The sequence below is a fragment of the Scatophagus argus genome, chromosome 5, assembly GCF_020382885.2.
Source record: "Scatophagus argus isolate fScaArg1 chromosome 5, fScaArg1.pri, whole genome shotgun sequence".
Classification (NCBI taxonomy): Eukaryota; Metazoa; Chordata; class Actinopteri; family Scatophagidae; genus Scatophagus; species Scatophagus argus.
In genome coordinates, this window is record NC_058497.1 from 6,039,479 (window position 1) to 6,063,440 (window position 23,962).

Here is a 23,962-nt window from a genome sequence, read left to right on the forward strand (position 1 = left end):
ATTTGGGTGTGATCTGAAGGTTTCATTTGCTTGAAAAGGCAGTAAAGTACTATTTAATCATCTGTTGGGAACACTGCCTGCTGTATTTTGTAGATTGCCCTTCAGCATCCAGCAATGGGAAGCAGCACTCTCGCTCATGCCCAGTAACACCCCTGTGGAAACATACTACCAGGCTGAGTTCCAGTCCTCACATTCAGCACATCCTCCAGCCCTGGCCCTATTCCCCAGTTCCAGCTCCAGCCTGTCCCCAGCCTCCAGCTCCAGTTCTTGCCCTCTCCCCCAGTGCACTCTTGACCAATGCACCCACAGCAGATGGAGAGCAAAGAAACTGTGTCACCACCAGCCATGACTTGTTTAATCACCCCTCCCCTTTTCTCTTTCTCTCTGTAACTCTCCCTCTTTCTATCCTCCCACTCCCTTCTTCCCTCACTACCAGGATTTGGAGCATCAAACATTGATTTGTCTTTATTTTTAGAGCAGCTGTGAGCATACGTGCGTGTTTGTGTGTGTCTGTATACCAGACGCTCATCCATGCAGGGTCGTGGGCAGTTTGATTGTGTTTGGGTGCATCACTGTGTGTGTATTTGCGAATGTGTCAGGACTCCTTTTTCCAAGTTAATCCCTTAAGAAGAGGTGTGGTTCTCTTTCTCGCTCTGCACTCCCTCTCCTTTCTGTCCCTCACTGTGAGCGCAATATCATCACATGCTCTCTCGCTCCTCTCCTCCTCTCATCTTTTTCTTGTGCTGTTGTTATTGCACTGGCCACTAGTCTGAGGGACTTCTTTCTCTCAGCTTGTCATCTCTGCATCGCGTCTCATCTGCGATTGTTTCTGTGTGAGATGAGTTCTTGTGGCGACATGGGGGAGGCCATCGAACTCAGGTGAGTCAAATACAGAGTAGAGGGGTGTGAGCTGTGTGCTTGTGTGAGTGTGTCCTTGTTTGGGAACTGGCAGGTGACAGTCAGCATATGTACGCATATCTACATGTGTATCTATGCATACATTTATTGATTCTTCTGCATTTCTGTGTGTGATTGTGCACCGGGGTGTATTTTGGTTTGAAACTGGGTCGACTCTTACCGTAGCAATCAGTACCTTGGGCTGTTTTTCTCAGCCTCACCTCTTTTTCTGTCCATCAAGTTGACCCTGTTTCAAGGCAGCAATCTGCAAGCTCTATAGAGGTCAACAGGAAATCTCCTCTTTTTGTCATCGTGATAGCTGTGGTGTGTTGTTGTTGCTGCTGCTGTTGCTGCTGGTGTTGTCGGTTTATTGGCTATGCTGGTATTTTCAGTCACTGCCAAACTGATAATAGGTCTAGTCCAGCCTGTATCCACAGGGCTCACAGTGGCTAATAGCCTTAGCAGATGCATTAGCCCCCATGCCCATATGGAAGAGATTAAACCCGCTAAATTGATACAAACAGGCAACACATTTTTGTTGCACAGCATTAGTGCCTACACGTTTTGCACTATAGATATATTCATATGTGTGTGCGTGTACACCTGCCATAAACCCTTTTTACACAAGATTTGTGTTCCCAAGCCTTGTCATGCTGAAGGATGGGACTAGTTTGCTTAAATTCCCTTTTAAATTCAACACTTCCTCTCTTTTTCTTCCTCTCTTTTCTCACTCTGCCCTCATGATTATATAATTGAGAAGGACAGCTCTCGTGTGTGTTGCAAAATAGAAAGAATGAAGCAAAGAGTGAGAATGCTGTGGACGACAGAGACCTATGTAATGAGTGAAACGAGGACAGCAAGAAAGACACTCAACAGGAGGGAGAAAATGAGAGGAGGGGCGTGAAAGTAAAAGTTGAGTTTGAAAAGGGAAGAGTGATAAATGGGAGGAGGGAAGAGAGTGCATGAGAGAAACAGTCAAAAGAAAGTAGATTTATTCGGTAGAAAATATGAATTTCCTCAGCAGAGAAAGCAGGAGATTAAAAATAGAAGAAAGATCGTGTCACTTGGTTGCTATCATTACCTGACCTTGTAGAATAGTATATAATGTGTAGAAGGCTGATTGACAGTTTATCCCAGTTCTTTCAAAATGATAAAAGACAAAATAAGGAATATGGGGCTGGAAAGAGGAGGACAGAATGGACTACAATATAAATACTTCAACAATACAGCAGTGTTCAATACACGCCATTCTTAAAAGCTACAAGACCACGCTAAATTCTGCATCATTTGACTGAGAGATTTCACCAGTTATTAATGTTAAAAGGTCTTATGGGGTTATTTGGCATTCTTCTCTGACCCAAGAGTCTTACATAAAACCTGTTGAATTCAATCTCAAGGGTGGAGTTCACAAGACATTGAGAAATTACAGCAACAATAGGTTCTTTAGCTAGGAAACATTTGAAGAACATTTGTTTAAAGTACTGTAAGATGTTTGTGAGTTCAATAAAGTAAACTTTGCAGTTTCACAGTCTTAAGTGCCACTTAGTTTAGTGGTCCACAGTGTTCCACGTATGTTTTGATTATGTTTTAAAGGAATGTCCATAAAGAAATTACAGTTAGTGGCAAATATGGTGCGAAATTACTCCTGCCTAGAAAAACTCAGGTTGTTCTGTAATGTCATTTCTCATTTCTGACCCTTGAGATGAGAATATGCCACATGCTTTTCTGTCATAGTACATGATAAGCTGGCTTGTGGCACTGGTCTAGACTGATACGAGGGAATACAAAGTGGGAACATAGCACGACATTATGGTACTGCAGCATATCGACTAGACTGCTCCACTTCACGCCTGGCTGAACTGTGTTTAGATAAGCTTCCATATATACACAGACACACACTTTTCCCATCCTAGTTGCAGACGCATGCATGCCTGCAGAATGCATATACAAGCACACACGCAGTCATAAAGACACATAGATGTAGCAGGGTCTGTGCCCTATCTGCCTGCTGTTCCAAGGGCAGAGAGGGATTTGGATATTGTTATGTTAATCTGCCTCTCTTTTGTGTTCTGTAACCTATTCAGACACATATAGCGCACACACATACACATACACATTCACACGAACGCACGTGCACACACACACAGGTATGAGCATTGACGTAAACAAATGCAATGAATGCAGTGGCCAAGAATACCTGTTACAAAAAAGGAAAAATCCAGAAGCAAGTTGCCCTGCAATAACGTAACTATTACACACAGTCACACACACATAAACACACACACACACAGTCTTCAGGTTTAACTTGGGTGGGTGGAAATTGAAACAGTAGCAGGAGCGGCAGTGACACAGCACCTTGATAAGCCTGGAGGAAGAGGATAATATGTGTAAGAGCTGTGCATGCATGTGTGTCTTTCTTGGTGTTGATGTGAGTGCATGTGTATATGTACATGTGTGTGTGTGTGTGTGTGTGTGTGCTTTTGAATGCATGTGAGTGCAGCAGCACAGTTGCGTCTCCTAGATTTCACACATTCTCTCTGCAAAGAACATCACTTGAAGATTCTCGGCTAAATCCTATTTGCAGAAAAGACTGGGAAGCAGATAATTTTAATTGCAGGATGTTTTCTCAGATACCCAGCTTCATCAGACTGTCCTCCTCAGTCACCTTACTTGATTTGTGGCTTGAATTAGTGAGGCTGGAAGAGCAAGAATATTATTTGTGCACAGTAGGAACTGCATGTATGTGTGGGAAATGCATGTCTTTAAGCATGATACTGTGTCTGTTTAAATTTGCGAGCATGTATGTATAATCAAACCACTACTGGTATGGTCACTGGAAACCTAAGCAATCCTCTGACGAAACAGTCAAACTTGCCTCAACCTTTTCTGCAATCCGATGCCATTATTGAAAAATATGCTACAGTGGCCAGTCAAATGAAAGTTTCTTAGTGTGCCACTGCGTATTCAGTAACATAGTGACACATAGTGAGTGTATCCCAGTTTAGTTAAACTTGACATCCATCACAGTTTTACTCAGCAACTGTTCTGGTTCAGCTTTGACCTACTATGTTTACCGTCATTGTGAGAGCACACAGGTTGCTATGAAATGAGATAATATTACTGATATTACGTGTGGTAAATAAGTCTGATCCAAGTGTAAACCCATCTGATTTGGTTGTGGACTGCTGTTTTGAAGCCTTGAGTTTATATAGCCAAAAGTGGCCATATTTGGGCAAGACAGTGGAGCTGGGGAGGATTTGCATTGCTAGTCCTCTGTCCTGATCAGAGCAGACTGAGAACATGGACACACAGTGGTAGTGACTAATCAATTTTAATTGCAGGATGCCCTAAAGCATATAAAATGAACATCGTACGATATTGAAGAAGGCCTGAAATTAGTGACTAGGACCATAAACTGATTTGAAAACTGTTTGCTGAGGCAATATTTCAAGTGAGAAGTAGGCTTATTTGTCATAAGTTTACGTACAGTCAGGCTTCTTCTTAAAACCAGAGGAGTCACCCCCTGCTGACTATTACAATGAAGGCACGTTTAAGGCACTTACTCATTGGCTTCACTATTCAGACCATCTCAGTCCAGTTACTATGTTGTCCATGGTCTGCTCATCTGCTGCTTATGTTTCTTGCCTTAATGTAGTGATGTCACGCTATCCCCATATTATAATGTTGTCATAATTAATGATTTAGGAAAACATAAGACCCAAGCTGGAATAAACCTGGAACTTGGAACAATGTGAACTATTTGTCAGGAAAAACAAAATTTGTATTTGTTCAAACCTGTTTTAACGCTTAAACACCCCAAGGATTCAGTTTTCTGAAGGCATGTGGTGACACATTTCACACGTAACAGAAAATTTGCAATAATTGTCTACAGTATCTGCTATTTCCAGCTTGCTTAAACAAACGTGAACTGTATTTTCAAAGAGAATATTTTCAGATTCTGAATCTTTCGCAAACCACATAATGCAGCATAAAGATCTCCCTCTGAGTCCAAATGAGTTTTGATTTCAGGATATAGCGACAGTGACAGAACTGATCCGGGATCAGCAAGCTGAGTCACCTGTTCATCCAGTCATGTGATCATCATCATGGTGACATCATCTCCCTTACACTTCATTCACTTGTTACTGTGTTAATAAATTCCCTTGCAGTCTGAGTCACAGAGAGCCATTCAATCTCATTATGCAGGATGACCACCACCCTGCAAGCTCACACACACACACACACATACACACACGCTGTCTGTAATTATACTAGGACAGCTCTGTAATATTTCACCCTGACCAGAAACCCCCCCTGAAAGATCACATTGCATTAGAGGGTCAGATGAAGGACAGGACGTGTTTGTGTGTGTTTGCCAGTCTATATTAAGCTGGCATCTGTACAAAACCATGAAACAGCAGCAGGACTCGGGCTCATGTTTGACTTGAGCCCTAATTTTAAGGACTTGTGACTTGACTCGAACACTGCAAACTCGAAGTTTGGTGACTCAGCTATGACATTGGACACCACACACACACACACACACACACACACACACACACACCATCATGTTCCTTAATTTATGTAACTTCCAATCTTTCTTGTAGACACAGATGGGAAGCCACAGATCATAGAGCTCAGTGACAAATCCAACACAATCAATACGATCAACACGATGGGTAGGACAAAACAAACAGCTGCAAATGAAACAATTTATCATGAGCATTAGTTGCCACCTGAGAATATTTCCAATCAGTACTTGCAAACAAAATCTCATGTTTATTATTTGAATCACTGAAGCATTTCTTCAAAGCTCTTAGTGTCCTTGCTGCTGTTGTAATAAATTTCTGTCATATTTGCTCTTGCTCGTGCTCTTGCTGAGTCAAATGTACCAAGAAATTAATTTGTAGCCAGTTTCCTCTCATAAAAATCAAAATAAATGAAGTTGCTTAGTGCTGGTGTGCTGCTGGATATTCAGTTTTTTGCAGACAATACGGTTAGACCGTGACTTTATCTGTTCTATTCCAGCCCTGCTTTGTTTTCTCTTTTAAAAAAATATTAAACCTATACACAGTAGAGGGAACTTTGGAGATTTAATTGCAAGTTGACTTTATAAATAATGCATTTTACAGTGTGGGAAATCATTCAGGGACAAATTACAATACATGCTGTAATGAACAGTACTGGCAGTTCCTCAGTATGAGAGCCACACCTCTGTGAATTGTGGATTGGTCCATAATTCCAATGAGAGAGAGAGATATACAAACCCACCAACCCCGTTTTATAGAGTAGACCTGGTTTACGGAGCAAGCTCAAGCATGTGTGTGTGTGTGTGTGTGTGTGTGTGTGTGAAGAAGAAAGAGAGAAAGTGAGAATGACAGAAACAATAGTCACAGTAGGTACCAGGCTGATGGTAAAACACATGGCTCTGTTTCAGCTGTCACTGTAGATCAGCTTGTACGCGCTCACACACACACACACACACACACACACACACACTCCTAATCTCGGCAGAAATGACCATTACTGATGTAGTACAGCTGAGTTGGCCTCCTCACTTACAGAGACATATGCTTCATTAGCCTCCCACACACTGTACCATATACAGCTCTCTACTGGACTGTTTGTGCTGTTGCTAGAGAGGCTCCTTTATATTTGCTCACTGCTTGCTGCTGCACCCATAGGTGTTTATGTTTCCTGTGTGTTCAGATGAGTCAGTACAGGCTGAGAATGTACATTGCTGTTTTTATTTAAGCAGCAATGATTCCTCTGTTTATGTGCAAATTACTTGATGTACTGGTTGAATAATTTGTGGGATTGTGTTTTTCTCCAGCTGTGATATTGCCATGGAAAAGTTCAGCTCATTGCAGTCTGACATGGTTTTCTGATTGTCTGATGATCAGCAGATACAATTTTAATCAGCTGTTGTCTGATGTTATTTTGAACTCTTATTTGCTGTCTTGCTAAGACTTAGATAATAGCTCTGATATCACTTTCATCTTTGTTTATTAGAGAGCTTGATCAAGACTCTTATCTTGAAGTTGTTATTTTGTTACCACAGTCATGAACATACTGCTGAGGACACAATGACTGAAGTGCTGCCCTCAGTCACACCAGTTGGTGGTCAGTAAGCCAACCACTCACTAAGACAAAACGCTCCTGTTTAATCAGTAATTCTGTTTAATATACCAAATACAGTGTGAAAGTATGAGTGCCGGGCTGTTGGAAGGCACCTGTTGACAGAACTGATGTCCCTCTGTATTTAGCAAGTTAAGTTTTTCTGAGTCTAAAGTGATTTATATTTCTAAATAATTATTTAGCTAATATTTAATATTCAGTACTAGAAGACCCATTTCACCCTGTCTCTGGGATTTTACCGAATTGTTAAATGTGTGTGTGTGTTATGTACGTAGCTGTGTATGTAGCTGTGTGCTGTGGTATAACCTGCCTGTCAAATACAACCTTACAGGAAGGAACACTGACCTTACAGAAGCACGTATCCCTTCTCTGTCTGTCACTCTCTCACATCCACACACACACACAGATACACACACATTCATACACACTCCTGTACTGTCTCATAAACCGCTGCAATAAATAAGGCCATCCTGTGCTGGGTCAGGCTTCAGTCTAAACACAAGTGTCCTGGTTTATCTCCGCTATGTCACACTCCTTTATTTTTTAATCACACACGCAAACACAGACCACCTGCCACTTCCCGTGTGTGTGTGTGAAAGAGAGAAACAGGAAGAGAGAAGGTTTTGGATGGTAATCAGAGTCAGTGTCCCTATCCGGGTCAGTCAGTGTCAGTTGAAGTCTGCAGGGCCAAGAAACTGGGTCAGTTGTATGTGTGTGTGTGTGTGTGTGTGTGTGTGTGTGTGAGAGAGAGAGAGAGAGAGAGAGAGAGAAATAAGAGGGGGGGGGCATAATGTGTTTATGTGTATGAATGGAATGAGAATGAATGGAAGAGAAACTTTGTGCTGTGCTGAAAATATGAAGGAAACATTAATGTTGTGAAAGATTATAAATATTATACTTACTTTTGCTTTTATAGATTTATAGATCAGTTAAAAGACATTAATTAGAAATTCGTTGCCAAACTAAGACTGGCTTTGACTGGTATGTGTCCTTTCTGATAATACAGTTATACATGATGGTGATTCTACAGGTCAGTGTTTTTTTTTTTTTTTTTTTGTTTTTTTTTTTAACTTTCTACTTCATCATCAAGTCCATGGTTGCAAATGTAAATGAGTTGATAATACTTGAAAAGGTAGGTGCTCACATGGCCCAGCTAGACCAAAGGGATTTTTATAGGTTCAAGGCGAAAGATTGGCAAGATGGGCAATTACATGTAACAAAAGGCCCTGGCCCGTTGCGAATCGAACACATTGCAGTGATTGAGCCTTAACCTTTAGGCCACTTAAAGATATAATATGACATATTTCTGCTTTAAAATATATAAAAACAACTAGACCTTTGTTAAATATTTTCTAGAGTTGTCTACTTACATTATCCCAAATATTAACAAGATTTTTTCAGTGGGCTGTGTTGAGCCATCTAACATGAGGGTCTTATAACACCAGGCTTTATATTTGTGGTACTGATGAGGCATATAAAAACTAAAAAAATGCCACTGCAAGAAAGAACTTTGATGTGATCATTGAGTGAAGAAAGTAAATTCAGTTTCACGGCCACAGAGTTTGAGACATGACAGTGTGAGTCACCAAGACAGAGACAATAACCAATGTTTTAACATGTTAAAGAGGGTTCAATGTCCTGAACATTTTACCCATGTCCTGGTAAAATGGAGAACTAATTCAGTGATTCTGCTTGTCAAATGGTTGTTTAAAATGATTTAAATAAACAAGCAAAACATAGAGCCTTCTGTACACTATGTTACTGTACAGTAATCACTTTTAGTAAGACTGATCATAGATCAGATGCTGTTTCTTCCACTATGACATTAAATTTATTCTGAGTCACACTGGACGCTTTGGCAAAACACACCAGCTTCTCAGCTGTGCTGCCAATTAAGCCACAACTTGAATTCGACTAAACAGAAAGAAGGAAACGGAGTGAGGTACACCGTGTCCATGTAAAGTGGTCAGCTCAGTGATGACTAAGCCAATAAGACAATCCCCTGTGGCCACACACAGACACACACACACACACACACTTACATACTTGTTCCACCTCCCGCTGCCCCCTCCTTGTTTCTGCGGAGCTTCACAGACACATGGCTTACAGTAATGCAAGGTGGCAATGACTCAGTGTGTGTGTGTTTGTGGTACGTGTCAGTGTGACTGTGTGTGTGTGTGTGTGTGCGAGTGCGTGCGTGCAGCATCACTCCTCCTCCTCCATCACGGTCCTTGTATGAGGTGTGTTTTGTGAGCATGTGGTTGAGAAGAAGTGTGAGGGAGGAGTGCATCCTGCTTTGCCAAAATCCCTGAGCCTCTGTTGAACACAGAACATCTGGATCAGGGAAGAACACTGTGTGCATGTGTGCACATGAGTGTGTGTGAAAGAGAGGGAGAGTGCCAAAGATATCAATCAGACACATCTGGCAAGCACGTAACACAGCTGGACACACATGATTTCATGCAGTCTTAACATAGGTAATTTGAAGGGAATAGAGAGGTGACCTACACGCACATACTGTAAGAATTAACTTCATAACATTTAGCTAATAAAGTGATGTTAAAATAAAAGCACACACCCACAATTGTTCCCACCTACTAGCAGTTCAAATACCAACTTAGCAAGCTGGAGCTAAAATTTTCCCCCCACATTTTATTAATCTGTACGCGTAGGCGAGCTCTTCTTGCTAAAGTCATCCCTGTTAAACCCATTTCCTCACGGTCGCATAGCTGCAGACGTTTAGCTTCAGGCCCATTTCTACATCCGCCATTGCATCTTTTAAACAAGAACAAAGCATAAGGGTGAACGCCAGAGAAGAAGACGTATAGGGAGGAACCGGGGAAGGAAGCGGAGATGACGGGAGGTCAGCTCGGGTGAACAAACTTAAAAGTCTACGACGTCACATCATATGATCGTAAGTCTCTCCTGCCATCTCCTCTGCAACAATACATTCCAGATGGCTGCTAACTCAAACACTGGATAGAGAACAACTATGTGTTTTTTGGCACCAGGCCTCTTGTTTTGTGCAGTCTGCGCTGAAGTGCTGAAGAGTTTTGCGTGGGTTTATGACGAGAGCGGGACTTCATTTGTGTCATTGATTTATAGATTTATTTAGATGTTTTCCATCCTAGCCTGTCGGCGGCCCACCCCCTCTGTCTGCGCAGATGGTTCTTGTTGCGCGAGTGAGGTCACAGCTATGCGAGGCCTTTACATGTTGCATGCTGGGTAATGTCTCCACCCTAATGTGTCTCTCCATCAAAGGGTGTTTACTAGCAGTTTTCTGTTCATTTCTCACTGTGCTTCTCAGCAAGGGGAGACTGTCTACTTGTATTTACTTGTGCTTTCACTGCAGTCTGGCTGAGGCCTTTCTCTCATGTCCTCCCATCATGATACATACATGAAGTTTATGTTTAAAACACCTTCCACAGACATCCTTCGCATTTACATCTGAATATATTTTAAGTTAGTAAGTAAATCAATTTAATAAATACATTTCTTTCTTTTTCCAACAAGTTTGTATGTTAATTAAAAAAAATTTATTTGCTTTCTGGCAAAGTTAGATAAGCAGATTGACGCCATTCTCATATCTTCTTCATATCTGGTAAATATGAAGCCACAGCCAGCAGCAGATTAGCTTAGCTTAGCATAAAGACTGGAAACAGCTAACTCTGCACCAAAACGTTAGTTTATAAGAAATACATTAAGAAGATTTGATGCTTTATTGGAAATATAATTTAACTGTCAGGCAAGAAGATAAATAATATTTTTTCCCAAAATGTAATTTTTTGTGTCATCTCACATATTTTTCCAGATATTTGATAATCAATACTTTGCTCGGCTTACCTTTCAAAGATTTTCTCATATTCTTATTGGTACGTCTGTCTTTTTCTGTCATCATCTGGCTTTTCTCCTTCTAACCACTTATTCCCCTTATATTTCTATTTTGCTAAAATGGGATGACTGACAGATGTTGAACAGGGTAATTGGGCTTGTCACAATAGTGATTTTCTCACCTCATTTCCTTACATATTTACATAATATAACATATTTCAGTATTTTTGGAAACTTTCACATTACCATTGGAGTTGCAAATAAAAGTTGCTAATAGAGCCTGACACAGTTCATGAAGTCATTAGCATAATTGTTTAATTAGAAACAGGCATCTTGTAAATATTATCTTATGGTCAAAGAGCATAATATATTAAGCTTGACATTTCTAGCATTTAAATTCTACATTTTATCAGACACATTTATGTGCTCAACCTCTCTTGTCACTTTACAAGATAATGCAATGAAAAATGCTGGTCTTTTCTATTTTATAAATTTTATTACATAACCTAGAATACAGATAAACACGTTATCTTTCTTGTGACAATATGAATGTTTGCGCTCCAAAATGGATAAACACAATTCAGGTAATTCAGTTGTATTAATAAAGATGTTTGTTTGTTTTTTAGTCTCTTTTGTCCTCATCCTTTTGATAGTTTTGCTGTCAAACCAGCCATCTCCCACACACATTTCCCTTTTATTACATCTGGATGTTTGACAGATGATAAGCAGGATAATTGTGTGTTGCAGCACTAAATTTCTCACCTTACATCTTCATTCCTCCACTTCTTCCAGTCATTTTTCACTTGTTCCAGTACCCTCAGCCCACATCATTTCATTTCTGTGACTTGGCACCAGATGCCAGTCCTATTTGCTCACTCCCCCTCTTCCTCCTCCACCTCCTCCTCCGCTCTCGCTGTCCCAAACCATATGAGGGCAGTCACAGAGCATTCCATATTCCCTAACCAGCACCTCCTTTCCCCCACCCGGTCTCCGATAACTCCCCCCTCCACCTCCCTTGTGGGGTATGGGTACAGCTTTTATCCCATCACACACACCCGTTCACACCTGCTGCAGCAGGGCTGGTACCAGCCAGGTGCCAGTCATTTGGCGTTTTTCCCAGAAATAACTGGCACAAGCCTCAACGTGTGTGCGTTGAGCTGCAGAGAAGCTTGTGTGTGTGTGTACGTCTGTGCTTGGCAGTGGACGCATGCCTCGCATGTCAGAAATGAGTAAAGACACTCGAGCTATTACATTTGAATACACACTACATTACATTCATGTCTGAGTGTGTATGTGAGAGACATACACACAAGGATGTCTAATTGCAGATGCTTCCGGCACATCAGCCTTTGGCATCTATTACCACTAACTGAGCTGTGATTATGAGAAGTGATGTGTATGTGAGTGTATATATTTGCATGTAAACTCTGAACGGCATACAGAGAAGATTTCCTCCCTTCAGTATACAGATCTCTGCTTACATATGGACATTATATATCTTCAGTGTAATATTGGTGTGCTTTCACGCCCTGTAGTTATAGCCAGAATGGCGAATCATGCAACAACCAGACGGTAAGAAGATAACACAGGTCTTTACTCAGATTAACCTGAGAGATACGGACAAATTAGAGAGGGACAAAGATAAACATATATTATATCTCTCCACATTTCCATTATTTATTTGTCCTTTGCTGCGTCTCTTATCAGACCAGAGTGTCAGGGAAATGCTTCAGAAGTAAATAGCAGAGAGAAAGAGAGAGAGACACACACGTGCACACAAACAAAGACTATTTTGGATGTAGTGGACTCAGGAAAAACAGGAGTAAGAGGGGCAGTCAAGTCAAATTTAAACATTGGGGAGCTGGCGAGGCAGTTAATTCAGTCTCGATAAAGACAGAGGATGCACACAAGGAGATGTTTTTTTTTCATTGTACTCCAGATCTTCTGCTGCGGGGGAATGTGATTGTGGAGGAATGAAAACAGTAATTATCATTTTTAAGCAGGTCATGTTTTGATGGCGTCATGTTTCATTATGCTGGGAAATTAGCATCGCTAAACAGACCAGCGAGCTGAATGGTCTAATTAAGAAGCTGAGACTGTATTGTGTGTGTTCAGAGACAGGTTGGATTGTATGCACGTGTGTGTGTGTGTGTGTGTGCGTGCGTGCGTGTGTGTGTGTGGTGATCAGTATTCAGTCAGCACTCTTGATGTTTCTGTCCTGCATGCTTTGCGTTCATTAGCATTAACGCTCTACCTGTATGAATTGTACAGCCTGCATATGAATGGAGAATCAATGGAGCATCATGTCAAGATGTGCTGGTGACGCTTATGTAGTGACTGTCTTGTTGGGGATGATTACTGTATAATGAGCTATTGAGCTAATCAATGAAATCCATCCCTCTTCAGTCATAATCCTGTATGAAATACTACAGTTTCTTTACAAAGCTCTCAAGTGGCATTTCTTAAAAATATAATTTAGCACTTTTGCATTAAATTAACTTTTGATGAGCCTTTTGTTAAACTGAGAGCAAATGAAGGCTTCTTATGTTGTTAGTTTTTGATGTGTGTCAGCGAACCAGTTTGCCAGTGTTTAAAATCTCTAAAGCAGATTGCATATCTAACCTGGACCACAACTGAACCAACATCGCTGTCTCTGTCCACAGTACCAGGGAGCACGTGACCCCGGAGATGAATAAGCTTCGGCAGAGCCTGAGGAGGAAGAAGCCCACCTATGTGCCAGAGGCCAGCAGACCGCATCAATGGCAGGCTGACGAGGAGGCTGTACGAAAGGGCAAATGTAACTTCCCTGTTCGGGTGAGTATCTGGCCTACAGTACTGGTGTCGATCAGTATGATGTCATATTTTAACTTGTTTTTACCCCAGAGGAAATATTTTCCTGTAAGCTCACAACATATGTCATAATTATAGTAAGCGCTATAATTTTCCATCATTAAGATTTGTCAGTATGAAAAAGGAGGAATAAAATAACATTCTGTTACCATTTTAGGTGGAGTAACTTTACTCTGTGCAACATGATCCTCAACTAAATAAATCAGAAAGCTGAACAAAAGGGCAAATGAAACAGTTTTCTCATTTATCACAGCTCATGTCAGTGTGTCCTGCATGAGAACACTCAATAATAACAGGTACACTGGATTCTCATTTAAACATCACAGAGGAACAAAGACTGACGATGAAGCTGGAGGTGATTAGTGATTAGTGAGATGATCAGTTTAGCTTAGCACAAAGAATAGAAACAAGGGAGCCAGCTAGCATCGTTTCTGTCCAAAAGTAAAAAAAGAAGACTGTATCAGATAAGAATGGCTGAGTTTTTGCTCACACACACACACACCTATACATATATATACATATATATCTATATATAAAAATGAGACTGAAGAACAGTTTATATTTACAGACACTGTGTGATAATTAAAGCACAGACTCTTAGCTCTCAGCTGAGTGCTTCATATGCAAGACAAGGTTTTATTGATTGCCCAATTTACTGATAACCAGTGTCAGTCTGTGTGTGTGCTTTACACCTATCGCTGAGAGTCAAAGTCATTTGTGGAAGAGCTGGAGAGACAATGACAGTGAGATACGAAGGACAGAAAGAGAGGAATTACATCGAAGGAGTAGTTATAGATAAAGGAGACGACAGGAAATGGCAGGGTGAGGGATGAGGGTACACACAAGGGGATGGAGAGGCTTTGTGAGATATGAAATGAGAGAGTGAGAGAGATATAACACTGGATAAGAGAGGCAATGAGAGAGAAAGGCTGTAGACTTAATGGAGCATCCAGAAGCAAAAGCAAAATATATTTCTAACGAAAAATGGTCCTGATGCTTAGGCTAATGCTCCATAGAGTTTGCAATGAGATGGGCACTAAAGTGGAGTTTGGAGGTTTGGAACGAGGGACGGTAGCACTAAAAAAACCTCTCAGCCTCTTTATCGGAGCTTTACTTTTCTTTTTGTCTCCCTCTTCATCACTTCTTTCTCACATCTCTGCCTTCTCTCCCTTTTCACGAGTCATGCACTATTAATGCCTCTTCAAAGACTGCTGAACTGCACCAGAGGAACGAAAACAGTGCTCCCGAGCTCAATACTGACAGAAAAATTGACTTTTAGAAGATCAGAGATTTTGGGACAAAAACAGTCTGTTGGAAAGTATCCCAAGTAAAAAATATGTGTGTGTATGTGTCCTAAGTAGATCATTAGTTAGTTGATTGATGGGTTGGGTTACTTGATTTTTTCCTCCCTATACAGCCTCACCTCATCCACCACCTTTATTTCCACGATGTTGAAAGCAGTATGGATGCTGCGTGGTATTAGACGTCTGTCAGCACTAGGTAGCTAATGTGACACTTGAAGCTGAAAGAGAGAAACAGCACAGCATTGGTAATAAAAATCATAAACTAAACCAACTTAGCTCTCACAGGTAGTGAGAAACCATCAACAGGTAAAATGTCACACTGCTCTGTTCCTGCTCTTTGCCTGCTGTAAAAGCAGAGAAAAGTAACTAGAGCATCATTAAAAATACTGCTGTTTACCATCAACATATGCCAGACAATATGGTACGTTCATTAAACAGTCACCAACTCACATTAAACAGTGTGAGCTGTTTGCCAGTTCCTGCACAAAGCCGTTCACCACCTTCTTATAATCCACGGCTCTGACCAGATCTCTGGATGCTAATAGCTAATTATGCCCTCTGAGCTGAAAGGTTTCTTTCTCAGTAAATTTTTCATTACTTTTGCAGTCTGTGCAGGTTATTGTTTAGATATTTTGGTTCAGGGACCGGTACTCCCTAACTCAGAACTTGTGACATAAAACTCTAAAAACCTGTCTTTCTTTTCCTTGCAACATGGCTTCTGACTAGAGCAGAGTCAGAGGGGGAGCTTTAATTGTGTCCCTATGGGCTCGCCGTATGCCATAGAGCAGAACACTGGAGAGAGAACAAAAGGGGATGCGAGACTATAAATTATTTAACTCCTCTCTCTCTCTCTCTCTCTCTCTCTCCTGTCCTTATTATCAACAGCAACATGTGGCTGTAAATCCAGCATGGGTGCTTATTAGCTACTTGCCTGTCAGTTATAGAAATACTGATGGGGATTAATAAGACTGTGCCTGCTTTTATGCTACTTTGTCTCTTCATTTTCTTTTGGCATAGTTTTCAGTTCAGTTCAGTTTATTGGCATGAAGTTGAGATTTGAGAGTATTACTAAAACATGAAAATGCAGTAAAATGAAACTTACTGAACTTACTTATTACAATAAAGATCTGATTTGGTCTGATCTGGTTTTGGTTATTAATATTTTTGCTTTCTTTTCCTGCAGTATCTGGGGTTGGTTGAGGTGGAGGAGTCAAGAGGGATGCATGTCTGTGAGGAGGCAGTGAAAAAGCTCAAAGTTGTAAGTATTTTACACGCACACACACACACACACTCACGCACACACCTTCCCTGCTGCAGCACTGGAGATTCACTTTGTTCTATAGAGGTGGTTACAAATACTGCCTCCAAGGATCTACAGACTTGGAGCTCATCAAGACCCAGTTGAACAGCTCATGCACCAGTATCGACCACGAGAGCACACAGACATAGAGACACACACACACACACACACACACATGTTCAATACGTAGTTACCTCTCCCCTCTTGTTATGCTATGACTCTTATTCCTTCTGTCAGTTTGTCTGCTCATCAGTCTTTCTATCTGCCTGATCCCACTACGCCCAAGAGAGCAGAAAATGAGATCTGGGCTAACATAAACACATAGAAACACACACAGTTTTCCCCCCTGGGAAGCTGGATTCGGACAGGGAGCGTGTGAACAGAGTGACACAGACTGGGCAGTGTCAGACATCCACACACACACCACAGTGGAGACAACAGAGCTCTGTGTCGCTTTATTTACAGTCTTCACATCCCTTTTGCCTTTTTTTTTTATCTAACCAATTTAAACTTAACTGTATAAAAGTCAGGTTGCCCAACAGAACTTCACAGAGCAGAACAGCACATATTCTGCATTCAGTGTACACTCCATCCCAAACCGATTGTCTGTAACAACAGACAGGAACCACTTTGTCAGTAAATCTCAGAGTTCTCTGAACCACAGCCAGTTTAATACATGCAGAAGAAATGTTTCATGCATTGCCTCCCTTTCTTTTCACCACAATTTCTTTTCATTTGTTTTTCTCTTTATTGATTCTCCAGGCTCAATGAGCTCTATTTCTGTATCAGCATCTTTTTTTTCTCACACTGAAAACTTTATGCAAAAATTACTTCTTGCTAACTTTCCATTTCCCCACTTAGTTTTCCTGTCCTTCACTCTTTTCCTTCCATCACTCTTAATTTTTTCACCTTTTCACTCCCTCGCTTACTTCCTCTCAATGGGATTATGCAAAAAATTGAGGCTCCTTGTCGCTTTGCTGTGGGTTTCAAAGAAATTTCCTGCAGTGCTTCAGACCCAGTTCCCTTACACACGTACACACAGAAACACGTATGCAGATTCATGTGCACATGCACATGCACATGCATGCATGCACACACAGACACACACACACTTCCACACATGCATGGCGTTGCTGCTTTTTGAGCCTGTGTATTTTTAGCTTGGCCCATGCTGAGTGTGTTATTAGCTCTGCCTGGTGCCCTCCTCTGGAGAAATGATTCTTAGTGCCAGCTGGCACAGTTTTAACCGCGGCCCACCTCTCTGTTCTTAACCCACCACCTCACATGCTGTAAGGATGTCATGATCTCTTTCCATATCCATGAGTAGTAGTAAAAACATGCTAGTAGCTTTCTGACCTGACCATGCGCGATTGAACGATTGAAACACATTTACATTTGGTCACATCTTAACTTGCATCTTAACACACAAATTATTCATTCCACTACTACTTTTGATGTCTTTCCAGAGTGGGAAAAAGACAGTCAAGGCAGTTTTATGGGTTTCAGCTGATGGACTCAGGGTGGTGGATGACAAAACTAAGGTAAGCAAGCACATTTTTGCAGATCTATCTGTATCCTTGTTCCTCCTTCCCTGTCTTTCCTTTCTATCAACTCTCGCTGCTCTGTGGGTAGCAAACAACATTATATGGGAAGTATATCACCTATAATCATGTACAGTACACAACAAACAGGTGTTCTGTCTATGAGTCCGCAGGTCAAAAGGAGGCAGAAATATCTCCTCAAGCCCTCTCTTGACTTGTCATCTCTGCCACACATCCAACTTTCCAGCATTTCTTCCTTCTGTATTTTCACATTCGGTTAAGACACATTTTCTATTGTCAGACCACCAACGAAATCGTCATTCTGTCCCAGTTTGGTGATGCTGCATTAAGGCTGACAAAAGAAGGATACACCCTGCTTCTAGTGCTTTGATGCTCCCAAGATAGTTTGGGCCTGTGTGTGTGTGTTTCAGAGCTGGCATATGTGGCTCATGGTTTCTTGCTGAAGGTGCTTAGTGGGGGAGGGAAGATCAAGTAAACACAGACACATACACATGCACTTGAGGAGCGTCTGGTGGCTCAGGAGGCCTCCTACAGGGCGAGTGCAGCTTGCTGTGGCTCTATTGAAAGCTGAGCAGCATAAAGCGCAGCAGAGAATAGAGGAGAGAGAGAAGCCCAATGGAGCAGCCTCTTTTTCTCTTGCTTTCTTCTCTTCTTGTGTTTAGAGGCCACACACATGACCTCACCTCTCCCAGTTCTCCATTTCCACTCCTCCTCTCTCCCTCCACTTCAGTCCCCCTCCTACTTTGTCTTCATTGATGTATTTCATCTAAGCATATGACAAGATAACGATATTTTTCTTTTTGTCAACAAATTCCACAATCAACATTGCATTCATTCCACTAACAAGTATTATCAGTATAGCCAAAGCCTGATACATCTTAATCCGCTGTGCAGTAACAGTAAAAACAGCAAAAACGCATCACACACTGTTGCACCAAGGATGCATTAAAGAAAATCTGGATACAAGAGTGGAGGCAGGCACATGGCCTCCACATTGTGGGGCCTGTAGAGTATGAACACCAGAGATGTCTGCTGGCCAAGTGGCTAACTTCTGATTTAATCCTTCGCTAACTTGAATGGGGATAAAATTATTTAATCACGCAGCTCTCCTAAATTTTGGAAATATCACACTGGATCAAATTTGGTAGAGAAACATTTGAAGAGAATTGTAATGCTCTAAAAAAATGTACCCATCTTCTTAGAGAGCCCGTGTGCATTACATGACGTTTCCTGTTTCTCTCAAGCCTGTGTATAATTTGGCACATGAAATTTGTTGGTATATGTTACATCCAAGAAACCTCATCAATGTTTTACAGTCTTCTCCTCCCTTTTTTTCAGTGCCTCCTCATCACCTTTTATCATCAGTTCAGCTTTCCAGCCATCTATGAATCAGCAAGCATGCCTAATAACGCCATAAGAATGCCTATTAACGCCCACACAACTATTATTCAAACTCTGTCCCACAGAATGTACAGTCTATATGCGCGTGTGCAAACGAGACGCTGCTCTGCAAGAGCTTCATAATGCAGTTTCAGCAGAAAGAAGCATTAGGTTTATTGTGCTCAAGGCAGAGACTTCTTTTCAAAGATGAGACACTCTGAGTCGCATGCTGCTGCGCTTTATTCTTCCTTTCAGTGATGTGGGGAAACGATCTGAGTCAACATCCTCCCAACACACACACTTGCATTTGTCATCAAAGATACACCTTATATTAGCACACACACACACACACACACGCTGCTCTCCGCTCAGCCTTTCACCTCAGCACCCCCTTTATTCACTCACTGGCTCACAATGAATGGACCGTGATTCTTCCACCTCTTTCTCCTCCTCATCCTCCCTCTTCGTCGCTCCTCATCCTCTACTCACTTTCTTTTCAGCGACACTTGAGGAGAGGAAGGAAGTGCGTGGATGAGTTTGTGTGCCCTCATTCTCTTTTTCTCTTTCTTCCCTTTCTTGTCCCTCTCGCCTCTTGTTTTCCTTCTCTTTCTGTTTTTGGTGAGTCAAAGAGGTGAGCTGGGGGCCCCTTAATGTACACAGAGAAAGAGAAGGGCCCCTCTTAGTTTCCTCTGCAGTGACTATAGACACAGAGACAGCCTGAATAACCCTTTCATAGAAGGAAGGGCAAGTGGTGGAAACATCTCAGAGATGAAAAGGGGGCTCAGTGTCATTAGTCTGTAGTCACTTTCTTTTCTGTCACTGGCAGATGTGTAAATAGATTGGAGTGAGAGGGGTTTCAGGGGGTTAACAGAGGTTGAAAGCAGTGTGTCAGAGTATTGGATAAGTCCACATGCTGGCATGCTCAGTATTAAAGCTATGTTTCCTGTCTGTCATGGCTATGTTATGCTGCTGTTTGAGAAACAAGTCACCATGTCAGATGTAATTTGATATGATCTACCTGCTGGAACAGTTCAGTTCACTTGACTGCATCATGTGCGCTATCAGCTTGGATTCTCTCTGACCTCTCTGCCTCTTTTTCTGTGCTTTGCTTTCAGGACCTCATTGTGGACCAGACCATAGAAAAGGTTTCATTCTGCGCTCCAGATCGTAACTATGACAAGGCCTTCTCTTACATCTGCAGAGATGGTACTACCAGACGGTGGATGTGCCACTGCTTCATGGCTCTCAAAGACTCGGTGAGGGGGCAATTAGCCTTTCATTTGCCCCTCAGGGATTTTTTCTGTATAGGGAGGTGAAGTGCAGTCATCTTGTCCGGGCTAGCCCCTGTTCCACTAGAATTATTTTCATCTCTGTTTCTGAAATAAACAGAATACATTCCAGGGGACGAGACAGCATGTAGAAGTTGACACCTTCATGAATTAGCAATGTTAACCCACAGATAATTGGTTAGCGTACAAAAGTCTACAGCTCCCATGAAACTGGACAAGCGTGGCAGCGTAGGCATCTATAATATCTTAACCTGATTTTTGTCCACGAACAAAATATTCATCAACCCTCTCATGTGGCCTAATGTAATATAACTGTAAATGTAATATAACTGTTTAGCTGTAATCTCTGCCATCTAAAAATGTCTGAAGTAACTGCTGTTGTTTAGCTCGATGTTCAGTGTTTATACAGTCTAGAGACTGGGTGATGGTGTTTTTTAAGACTACTAAAAGCAGATTCAAACTGAATCCAAACAGCAATATTAGATCCCTTTTGTAATTGCTGCCATTATTTACACATGGAGTAGGGCTCTGTTTGAAGGCTGTATTTTTAGTTATTTAATTCACTATAAATGTCAATGTGGTTTTGAATTAGGTTTTGCTGCTCTTAGAATCTGCGCTCTCTCAGCTCAGTTGCGTCTTCAAACTCAGCAACTGTCTTGTCCTCTAGAGTTTTGAAAATTGTGCATTTGTTTTGAATTAACTGATGAGCAAAGAGGTAATAACACACCAAGAAAATAAACATCACAACATTATTCTTATAATTCTTAAGGTGAATTCCTGGTTATGAAGTGTACACATCTCAACTTTAAGTTAGATAAAACAGGACATAATGTAAGACTGCTTGAGAAATTGTTGGCAGTTTCAGTTTTTTTTCAGAGTTTTACACACACAACAAGTGATCATATAATAGACTTGTGACTTCTTTGACCTTGGGATGAGCAGGTTGTAATGTAAAGGCGACTGTAACAGAACCAGTGCTGTTACATTGCATTGTGGTACCAACCTCAAACCCTGGTGGTTTCATCGGCTTAGACCGTGAGTTGGATTATTAATGTGGACAGAAGTGAGCACAGCACAGACCTGCAGGATTAGGAGAGGGGATTAGACAGAAGCCTGTTGAGTTATCTGTCCATCTCTGCCTGTCTCTGTTTCCACCACACTCTCCATATCTCTGTCTGCTCATCTTAATCTGAACTGTCTCTCCTATTGCAGTTATGGCGATAAAAAGAGTTGAAAAAAGAGGGGAGGAAGGCAGAGAGGTGTTCGAGAGGTGATGGGAAAGTTAGGAATTACTTGCCAGAGGCAGGCTGGAATTAGTTTCATTCAGTGCCACAGAGTGTGAACTCATGTTGACGTTAGAAAAGATCTGAGGTTGATACCCTAATCCGATCTTCATTGTGAGGGCTCTATTTCCTGTGAACTTGTGGATTTGATTTGTAGGTTGACATGAATAACAATCATATAGTTAAAAGAAAACCTTTTTAGAAAAATCAAACACTCTCAATACTTTTGACAATGACATCTGTTGACGTGAGCAAGCCCTAATTCTTCTGATTTACGTGGGTCTGAAATTGATGATTTAATGGTGCAAACTTTGTTTTACATTCACTGTTTTTCGCTCCACCAGGGAGAGAGACTGAGCCATGCAGTTGGCTGTGCCTTTGCCGCCTGTCTGGAGAGAAAGCAGCGTAGGGAGAAGGAGTGCGGCGTGACGGCTTCCTTTGACGCCAGCCGCACCTCATTTGTGCGTGAGGGCTCCTTCCGCGCCAACTCTTCCTGCAGCCAGCAGGGCAGCAGCAGCGAGCGAGATGACAAGCTGCCGGACAAGAAGAAAGGTTTGAGGATATTTCAGAATGTGTATACATACTCAGATTTGTCTTTCAATACTGCCGATACACTTGGCAATGTAAGTTGGTTTCTTAAAAAGTTAAAAGTGAAGCACACAATGAGCTAATTCAAAGAGAGTCAAAGCAAGAAGGCACATTACAGTAGACCGTCAGTAGGTAATGTACGGCCGTAATAGGTCTTGTACAGAAATGACCATGCAGTCACTTCCTCTTCCAGACCAACCTTCTACAATCCCAGCCCTCCCACCTGGCACTGCTTCCCCTCCTGAGGGTGCAGCATCCCCCATGGAACGGCCAGAACCTGGTGGGCCTCACGCCATCCCTCGCCGCCACGCACCCATCGAGCAGCTGGTCCGTCAAGGCTCTTTCCGGGGATTCCCAGCCCTCAGTCAGAAGAATTCTCCCTTCAAGAGGCAGCTGTCGCTCCGCCTCAATGACCTGCCGTCAACACTGCAACGCAAGACCGACTTTGAGGCCAAAAACCCTGGTGAGTTGAGAAGTTCTTGAAGTTAGACCCACAAATGCTGATGAAAGGTCCTGCTCACCTTCTGACCTTCTGACCTTCTGACCTTCTGACCTTCGTAATTTCTGTTCACTGGGATCCAAACCTTTTGCTGCTTTGACAACTTTGCAACACTCATCTCTTAATTGGGTTTAACTGGTTACCAGAATCACAGTATGTAAATGAGCTGGGGTTAGGGACTAGGTGAAAATTTTTAGGTGGGAGTGGGGGTAAGAGAAGATTTATTTATTTTTTCATTTTTGCAGAGAGCAGGAATGTCATTTTTTTGTGAAAGCAAATGGTGCTCTTTTGAATGAAGTGTATTTCAGGCTAAAAAAAAGAACTGAGCAAAATTTAGACTCAAGATGAAACAAACACAACAGCATAGTGCTTTTTTAGTAGCAGGTTCTATGATTCTCAGACAGTTTGCCAGACTGACATCACAAAAATCAGCCCACATCCCACAAGAATATTTTTTCTTGTCAGATATTGGATACAAAATACAAAATAAACAATTAAATAGGAGCATATTTATGAGTTGCAATCAAATAACCTTCCAATATAAACATATTGGAGGATGATTTTATTTAATGCTGATGCAAACGAATAATATTTGGCAATGGCATCAAGTAACTTTATTAACATTGATCTTATTTTTAGAGGTGACTGATCCACACTTAATTTACACTGTCAAGTCAAGGAACAGCAACAGCCATTACACACTAAATTATATTAAACATGGGGACTGTGTTTTTCTCCTGCATTATGGTTATTTGGAGATTGGAGCTTTATTACATTTTCCATTTGGCTTAAGTTTGGTATTACAGAATAAATCTTCAGCAAATCTCAGATGCATTCATAGTTTTGTTTTCACACAGGTGTAATTCTTCAGTTTAATCCCAGTGCTTGCCTTCCATTGAATGTAGGCCCAGATAAAAAGCAGTTATATAAAATGCTGTTATTGCTACTAGTGCCAGTGCTGACGGCTAGCTTAGCTGTGTACTGTATGTCGCTGAAAGGTCCTGGCTTTTTAAGGATAATTAATAATAACTGACATACCCC

General features: G+C 41.5%; 1 protein-coding gene across 2 annotated transcripts in view; it reads left to right on the forward strand.

Moving 5' to 3' along the window:
• numbl (NUMB like endocytic adaptor protein) overlaps window positions 1-23,962 on the forward strand; it is a 53,936-nt gene that overhangs the window by 24,354 nt on the left and 5,620 nt on the right. Inside the window, exons 1-7 of one of the 2 annotated variants that reach the window (XM_046389123.1) lie at window positions 480-879; window positions 13,530-13,680; window positions 16,204-16,278; window positions 17,787-17,861; window positions 20,378-20,518; window positions 22,179-22,386; window positions 22,616-22,885. In XM_046389123.1, coding sequence (XP_046245079.1) covers window positions 839-879; window positions 13,530-13,680; window positions 16,204-16,278; window positions 17,787-17,861; window positions 20,378-20,518; window positions 22,179-22,386; window positions 22,616-22,885 — 961 coding nt within the window. In that variant the 5' untranslated portion in view covers window positions 480-838. Of the gene's footprint in view, window positions 1-479; window positions 880-13,529; window positions 13,681-16,203; window positions 16,279-17,786; window positions 17,862-20,377; window positions 20,519-22,178; window positions 22,387-22,615; window positions 22,886-23,962 lie in introns of those variants that run through there. The other variant, XM_046389124.1, reaches the window with a different exon arrangement.